The sequence below is a fragment of the Limulus polyphemus genome, unplaced genomic scaffold (assembly GCF_000517525.1).
Source record: "Limulus polyphemus unplaced genomic scaffold, Limulus_polyphemus-2.1.2 Scaffold2449, whole genome shotgun sequence".
In the NCBI taxonomy this organism is placed as follows: Eukaryota; Metazoa; Arthropoda; class Merostomata; order Xiphosura; family Limulidae; genus Limulus; species Limulus polyphemus.
In genome coordinates this window covers 38,931-47,974 of record NW_013668059.1, presented here as the reverse complement: position 1 = coordinate 47,974, position 9,044 = coordinate 38,931, and the positions used below count along the sequence as shown (strand labels likewise).

The window sequence follows — 9,044 nt, the reverse complement described above, 5'->3', positions numbered from 1 at the left end:
GTGGACAAGAACACAACGTGGTTTCAGGAAGATGGAGCACCGTGTCACACTGCTAGAAACACCCACAAGTGGCAGGAAGAAAATGGTATTCAGAAGTTGCCCTGGCCGAGCGAATCTCCTGACATGAACCCCATCGAAAATCTCTGGGTCATACTCGACCGGCAAGTCAATAAACAACCAAAAAAACCAACTTCGAAGAGCGATCTACTCCAAGTTTTGAAGCAAGAGTGGGCGAAAATCCCACAATCTAAAATTGAGGAGATGATTCTCACGATGCCCCAAAGGATCAACGAACTCCACGAAGCGAAAGGAAGATATACTAGATATTAATTAAATTATAAATATATCCATTCATGTAAATATGACTGAAAAATTTCATTTTTTCTGAAAAGGTGGTGTCTATTCATAAAATCATAAAATTTAATAATGAAATGGTGAAATAAGCATTACTTAAAAGTATAATACATATTGAAATATGTTTGTGAGATTTATCCACCACTGTACCAAGATCTTTTTCTGTGGTTACACTATTGAGTGTATCTCATCTGTAATTAAAGTATGACCCAAATTATGATAAGTGTGTTACCTTAATTCCATTTATTATATTTAAATGACATTTGCTAACTAACTATCTAATTTACCAGTTGATCCAAGTTATACTGTAGTACCAAACATAGCTAAAATTACACAAGGAGTTTAGTGTTATAAGCAGACTTTACCAAATTACTGCTTATGTCTCTATCAAGTAATTAATGTATGTAAGAAAAATCAAAGTCCAAAACACTGACTCCTGAAGCACTCTACTGGTAATTAAAGTCCACTTTGACTGGACTCTATTAATAACTGCAATCTGTTTTTTCCTCACTTAGCCAGTTTTCAGTGAAACTAACCTAGTGTGGCATGTTATCAAAAACCTTTTGAAAATCCCAGTATTCCAAATTTACACCCTTTTCTTTCTACAGATAACGTGTAACATACTGTAAAAAATATAGCAGATTAGTGAAGTAACATTTCCCTTTAGTAAATTCATGTTGGCCCTCTTTTGTGATATAATATTCCAATACAATATCTCTTCTCACAGAATAGCTTTTCCTGACTTGTACAAATTTTCACTTGCCTCTAGCCTTGATACTCTCACCTACCCTCACAAGCCTTCACGTAAGGCAGTTGTGTGTTAGCATGGAAATGAGCATGTGAAAACCCTCCACCAATAGGAATGTTACACCACTTGTAGCACAGCTGACACCTTTTATTCAGTTTAAACAAAATTCACTTTTTGATTGGCACTCGTGGTGTTCAGACGTGTTTTTCTTTATGGAATTTTCAATCAGTTAATTGTTTTGTTTTTATGCCAACTTAATTTTTCTTTACATTTACTACACTTGTTTTCTGGCATTTTAGTTAGTACATGTTAGTATTACTTGTCTTTTATTCTAATACATGATTATTTGGGGCTCCCTGTTTGGTATTTTGTACTTCCTCTCTTACTTGAATTGAACTCTGAGTTTCATATTACAACTACCACCACTGCTGTTCCTATTATAGTTTACCTCACTTCGACTACATTGGCTTCAGGTCCACAATTGTCGGTGGTAGGTGTTATGTCTTTGGTTCACCAGAAGTTGGCCACCTTCATGTAGGCTCCCAATTGGCCTGAATATTATCCTCTCATACCTTGTTCGGAGACCCTGAACAAGAGGACTAAAGATTTCAGCTGTCTGTTTTCTTTCCCTTCCTATGCCATTCAGTCATATTTAGCACCAGTGTAAGTGCCCAGGCCTCCTCCTCCTTTTCTTGAGTTAATATATCAGGTATGTTACGTTTTACCAACATCAATTTTCCTGTATCCACCTCATGTTACCCTCCCTCCTTCGTACCCTTTCCTTGATTCACCTTCTGTCTGAGGTTCTTCATCATTCCCCTGAGGGGTTTTGGTGGAGACTCGTGCCCTGCTTTTTTCCATGCTTGCACACTTATTCTCTTCCACCTTACAAACATGGCTCCTCTGTTGTTGGGATCTCTTGGGTCAAGATGCCATTTTGTCCCATGTGTGATTCATTTGTTGAGGGTTTCAATGCCCCCAGCAGTCCCGTTGACTGTGAGGTGGATACAGGTCCAGTGAGAGCCAGGCTTTTGTGCATTACCTCCATCTGGGAGTCCTTCACCACAGAGCTTGTTCTTTGTATCAGTTCTCCACCTCATCTCCCATATCCTTTTCCCTCTTTGGGATTCCATTTCCAGCCAGCATCTATCCAAGGTGGTTCTTGATCTTTTTCACAAGGGTGCTGTAGAATAAGGAGGTCCTTCTCAGCCAGGTTTCTATTCTGTTTGTTCATAGTACCTAAGAAGACTGGGGACTGGCAACCTGTCATCAATCTCTTCCTTAAAAGTGGTTCCTATACCTTCCTTGATTCCCCCTGCAGTCCTACCTATCTCTTCAATGGGCTTTCACTCCTGGTCTTTGGGTGATGAAGTTAGATGTCTCTCAGATTCTTATCTCCACATTCCCATCTCCCCAGCATCCCAGCATATTCCTTTGTTTAGTCCATTGTAGTTGCAAAGAGGGTGTTCCTTTTACTTCTCCTTATCCTTTCTCTTTCCGATTGGGGTGCATATCTGGACATGCAGGAGATTTTGGGCTGTTGGTCTATTGATGAGTTATCTCTGCCTATCAATTTCTTGAAACTGCTCACTGTTTGTTGGGCTTTGGTTCACTTCCTTCCATCTTTCTGGAACCAGTCGGTTATGATCCATTCCGATAACTCAATGGTTGTCTCATACATCACATGGCAAAGGGCACTCTTTTGAGATCTCTTTGTTCCACACATTGGATCTCCTATTTTGGGCCCACAGCCATCACATTTCCTTGTTAGGTAGTCATATATCGGGTGCCTTGAATTTGGTCACAGATCGTTTGTCGTGCTTCGACAAAATTCTCTCAATGAAGTGGTTCCCTGGCCCACATGTATTTGGTTGGTTATGTTTCCAGTGGAATACTCTGGAACTGAATATATTCACCACCCACCTGAAATACAAGCTTAACAGGTTTTTGTCCCCAATTCCACGTCCTTTGGCTGTAGCTGTTGATGCCCTCAGTCAAATTTGGGGAGGCCTTTACCTTTATGCCTATTCCCCAACTGTCTTCTTTCTTGTGACCTCTCCATCATCCATATCACTCCATGTTGCATCTTCTTGGTAGCACCAATTTGGCCAGCGCAGCTGTGGTTTCCACTTCTGTCCTCGTTCCTATTTACTCTTCCTCTTCAATACATCCTCCTCATATGACTTCAGTCAAGCACTCTACATCCTTCCTTTCCAATACTTGGTTTTCACATGTCTCTTGCCAGATGGGCCAGACTTTTCCTGTAAAGGTAACTGGATGGCAGTGCCTGCCACCAACTTTTTGTGTGTGTGTTTGTAGGTATCATGGTTTATAGAACATTGTACAAATTGAATGTAATCATTTAATTGGGCTATTGATTGATTAATTAACAAACACCACTAATCACTCAGCACTAGTCACCAGAATCCATTGTAATGTACATCAATGACTAGTCTAAATAACTATTTTATACCAGTTTGTACAAGTAATTGTGTCAACCCCTAATATACACTCACCCTCTTAGAGTAGACACAGGACCAAAGTGATGCAAGCTTCTAGCAATTGTCATATGCAACTTTTTATCTAAGCAAAAGGCTTAGCACATGTTGATAACTTTTTGATATCTGTTTAATGAGAATGTCATCTAAATGCAGAACACCTCATGAAAATTTAAAAAAATTACCTGAATCTATCTGAATAAAAATATATTCTAGTTATGGAAGAGTGAACTTCATAGCTGTACCAGTTATGACAGGAATAAGATTAGGAATTTTATAGCCCTCAGGCGTATGCCAACTGTATCTGTTTTTTTTTTTTTACAGGCAGTGTTGTTATTTTTTCATAAAGTACATCAAAAAGCTTTTAATGAAAATAGATTAGGCTAGTTGGACCAAGCCAGAGGTAAGATGGTGAAAGAATTTGTAGAAGGCTGGGACTTGATTCAGACACTTGGTGAAGGGGCATATGGCGAGTAAGTTTTTTCATAATTTTATTATTTCTAAATGGAATAAAAAGTTTTTATTTGGCAAATTCTAAGCCTATAAAAAAATCTTGTAAGAACTTTAACACTTAATAATAGATTATTTTATTGATTAAAAACACATTATTTCAACAGTTTTCTCACTATTAAAGTGATTAACATGTACTGAAAAATATTAAAGAAAAAATTGTATGTTTTATTATTACTCTCCATCATTAAAATTCATTTGAGTATGTACAAGATGGAAGATTTAGAAATGTAATTTTGCAAAGTTTTACTCCAAAATACGTAGTAGTTTGTACCTTTCAGTTTCATTAACATCGTAAAATATGTCTGTGTTTTGAGACAACTTCTATCTGTACAACATCTGGAAACTGAATCTGTAGTCCTTCATTATACACAAAATCCATATTTTGTTGAGTATCTTGTTTTCTTTAGATTCTAAAACCGCATTTAACACAAGTATTAAGTATTAATAACACAAGTATAAGGTTATTAAATCAACATGTGAATGATGGGACAATATAATATATTGTTAGTAATTTTGTCAGTTGAATTACAGAAAACTACAAATTTCTCATTAAATGCTCATCAGTTTTGTTAAACTGCATGCTAATGTATTTTTTAACCAGCAGTTCTTAGCCAAAAACTGCCTTTTATTTTACCGTTCATTGTGAGCTAGAATTTATAATCATCTCACATTTCCAATCTCACCTTTAGAAAAATTAACTCTTAAAACCAGATAATATGATAAACTGTAACTATGCATTTTAAAGTCATTAATACAAGTAGTAATTCCATGGATGATGTTACAGTTTTTTGTTTGCTTACTGATTTATGATGTGAGTTACTGAATGTTGTGAGAGTGATTGCAGTAAAACTGGTTTGTTAAATTATGTTGATGTGTAATTGGTGATAATTAAACATGTCCAGGTTAGACCATTGTACATGTCTATAGGTAGTGTAAGGTTCATATTACATTTAAATCTGGGGCTTGAACTATGATAAAAGAGAACTTACACTAACCTAGGTTGATGTTAACTAATTTTATCCTGACACTCATTTGTGGTAAGGTGTACATCAGGATAACCTGTTCAACTAACTTGTGATGTAGTGAATTAAGAAACACTGTTGCTATTTACATTTATGTTATGTGTAAGAAAATCCTCACACAGCAAATGACACAGTATTGTGAATTGTTTTTTGTTTGGTTTTTGTGTCAGTCTTGAACAAGAATTATAGTTTTGTACAAAAGCACTAAAGTCTAAGGTCTTTTTTTGCTATCCTTTTTAATTAGAATTTATTTCAGCTACAAACAATTACATTTTCTAGAGACCTTAGTGTATTGTTAATGATTAAGTTATAACACTATTTTCAGAGTTAAGCTACTGGTAAATCGAACAACCCAGGAGGCAGTAGCTGTCAAGGTTCTGAATCTTGAAGATAGAAAAGAAGCTGCTGAAAACATCAAAAAAGAAGTATGGTTAACAGTAGGAAGCCTGACTGTTCTTATTTTAAGTTTTGATTATGCTTTGATGGTAATCTATAGTGACCATCAGTAACTTTTACTAAACATATGTCAGTTTTAAACACAGTATAATTACTTATTGTTGAAGGTACTAAATGATGCTGTGACACGTGGCTCCCTGGTTTAAGATTTTATAAGGTGTTTATTTAAGTAACTATATAGAAAGCATTAAGCTTTTGTGAATTATGGTAAAAAAAGTAAATATAATGTTTTAAATTGTTAAAAAATATCCTAAAGAAAATTCTCCAGTAAGGAATTTTATCTATGTTAAGAAATCTTGTGTTTCTAGATTCTTCAAAACCATTATTAAAACAGCACATACACTTCTAAAACATCCATTTCCATATTTGTAGATATTTATTTTAAAATTATCTCTAGTATGTATTTTTAAACTGCTTTTATAAACTACTTTCCTGTCTCAATTTTTATGATTGCTAATTATTTTGTACTGCTCATTGTTTTGATAATTCAGATTTTTATTCATCGATTGTTGAATCATGAAAACATCATCAAATTCTTTGGACATCGAAATGAAGGATCTCGTCAGTATATCTTTCTTGAATATGCTTCAGGAGGTGAGCTGTTTGATCGAATAGGTAAGTCTTTGTTTAACAGTTTACCAGACTGTGAAATAGTGTTACAAATCTTTACTATTTGTCACCGAGTTCTCTTGGGTTCAAGGACTTTCACCCCTCATCAATAACCCTGGACAAAGGCATTGAAAAGAATAAGACTAGGATTTCAGGCCTATTCTTATTTTCTTGATTTGGCCCTGTCCAGGGTTACTTTTGAGGACTGGAATTCCCTGAAACTGGAATAACTCAGTGATAAGTGATAAATCGATTGATAGATTGGGCTTCACATTTATTTTTTAGTATTTTAAACAGGTTTTCTGGATGAGTAATTTAAAAGAATAAATTATTATCACCAATGCTACATATTTTTGAAATTCCAATGTAAATATAGTAAAATATATATGTATATTGTAAAATAGTATTATAAACTATTTGTTAGAGTAAGTAGGTCTTTGTTTAACAGTTTACAAGATTGTGAAAGTGTTATAGTATGTTTATTACAATGTTTTATTTTAGTTTAAATTGTTTTGTAATAACGTTTTCTCACTTAGCTTCCCAAAATATTGAAACCCTCGACTGTTGGGAGAATGTCATAGTCTTGGAAGCTGTGTTGAAGATTAGTTGACTAATTATATGAAATATAAATTTATGTGTAACTTTGACTATGTGGGCTCTACAATTCATTGTTTGAATTTAAGGATTAATGAGTATGCACAAAATACTTCATATGGTCAGTCAGCTATTCTTTGACATGATTTACAAAACTGTGACTGTCCAATATATCAATATTATGGGGAATGCTTCAAGTGAGAAAATTTTATGAACAAAAGAAACTTAATGGATGCACAATTTCCATCCAGAGTTTTGTAATAAGTACTTTTAATAGCTATGTTAATTTGAGAAGTTCTAACAAAATGATATTGGAAATAATACATAAAGCTATGAAGATACTAAGAACTAAACCCATTCTTGTGAGGAGAAGCTATAAGCCATGAGACGTGTGTTTTGAAATTTTTTTGAGGTTTAGATAAATGTAGGTTTTCAGAATTGCTAATGTGATAAATGTTTAATATCAAGCTAATTATGTATATATTGTAAATAAATAGAAAGCTGTAGTGTGCTCTCCCCTACTGTGAAAATAACCATGTATCCAATGTACTATGAATTAAAATAAATAGTTTAATAAATGCATTACACATAAGTGAGTAGCTAACAAAATCTGTGGGCACGTAGATATCAAAGTCTTTCAAGTACTTCAGCATTTATAGTTAATATTTTACAAAAATTTTATAGTTTTATGTTTTTTTGTAGAGCCAGATATAGGCATGTCTCAATCTGAAGCACAAAGATATTTTACTCAACTAATATCTGGAGTGGTGAGTGTTTATTATTAACCAAGTGATTTAACCAAATTGCTTATTGTATTAGATATACTTCATCTGTTTTACCTTTTAATGTATATTCAGCATTTCAAACGAACTGTGTTTTTCTGTCCTCATAATATACACACACACACTGCAACTTAGTCAATCAATCAAATTATTACATTTATTAATAACTTTGATCAAAAGCAAACCACTGTAGATCAGGACTAAGAATAATCTTGTCCTCATCACATGCATTTTATTTTTGTGACACAAGAAACATATCCATAAAAGATCATGTGATTAAAGGAATGAAATGTTTAAAATTAGCTGAGACTTAAATGTTTTAGATGCTGTCATTATCTCTTCAATGATTCTAGTGTAAGGTAATAGTTAATTAACAAACACTGATTTATAAGCACAATGAAAATTATTTTATGTAGAGAAAATACTACATACTTCACTAGAACATTGATCTGTCTTCTTCAGGTGTAAAATAATTACTAGCAGGCAAGAAATACTTGGAAATTCATGGAATAGGAAGGAGTTCCTCATACATATTTTTAATGGAGTTTAATATTCCACATTTTAAAAAATGATTTTGTTTCATATTTGACTGATCTAGCATTCTAATTTTACCCCAGTTAATCGTACCAGTGATGTTGCTGTTAAATCTATCATACTAATGTCAACTGTAATAGATGTACTAATAGTGACTAACATATCTGATTGCTTATTACAGGAATACCTTCACAGTAAAGGTGTGACTCATCGAGACTTGAAGCCAGAGAATCTGCTTCTAGATGCACAAGGTAAGAAAATACTACAAATAATTTCAGTCTAGTGTGATTATGCCCTCACTGTGAAACGTTACAGAGAGGGACATGTTGGCTTACTTCTGTTCGTTTGTCTGTTCATCCCAGTCTTGTGGACAGGATATCCTCTCAAGATTGGACAGATGGATATTGACCATACTTGTATTAAGGATACTACATATAGAGTTAAACCCCATTAATTTTTAAAGGTCGTGGGCTAAATGTTAAGGTCAAAAGGTCACTAATACATAGAAAATCTTCCTTTGTTTTGTGGATAGGTACTACATCAAACTGGGGGACTTGAACGTATAGTATTACATTAGTGGGACACACGCATTTCACAAACACAATTTGCACTTGTTTTCATTTTAGATTATTTCAAAAAAATAACAAAAACCATGACTTATATTTTTTCTTTCTTTAGTTATTTCATTTTTAAGTGAGAAAATAAGTATTAACTAACTCTTGTGTGATATGGATGTTTTTTTATGCCTATAAAGCTAGGGAGTTATGAAAAAGAATTGATCTCAAATGATTAAAATTCCATTTGGCTTTTTATTATCTTCTTGATCTTTGAAGGGCTTGAAATTATTAAAAATTTTCACGTGCCATTACGTCTGATTATTTCTGGGAAATAATAACTAAAATGCTTTTCATTATTAAGCTGTTGTCATATGTTT

At 33.9% G+C, this 9,044-nt stretch overlaps 1 protein-coding gene across 2 annotated transcripts in view; it reads left to right on the top strand.

Moving 5' to 3' along the window:
* Nucleotides 1-9,044, top strand: part of LOC106466985 (serine/threonine-protein kinase Chk1-like) — a 21,193-nt gene that overhangs the window by 1,920 nt on the left and 10,229 nt on the right. For both annotated transcript variants that reach the window (XM_013927296.2, XM_022395065.1), the window contains exons 2-6: nucleotides 3,925-4,073; nucleotides 5,461-5,560; nucleotides 6,083-6,206; nucleotides 7,497-7,561; nucleotides 8,292-8,361. In XM_013927296.2, coding sequence (XP_013782750.1) covers nucleotides 4,009-4,073; nucleotides 5,461-5,560; nucleotides 6,083-6,206; nucleotides 7,497-7,561; nucleotides 8,292-8,361 — 424 coding nt within the window. In that variant the 5' untranslated portion in view covers nucleotides 3,925-4,008. The remainder of the gene's footprint in view (nucleotides 1-3,924; nucleotides 4,074-5,460; nucleotides 5,561-6,082; nucleotides 6,207-7,496; nucleotides 7,562-8,291; nucleotides 8,362-9,044) is intronic.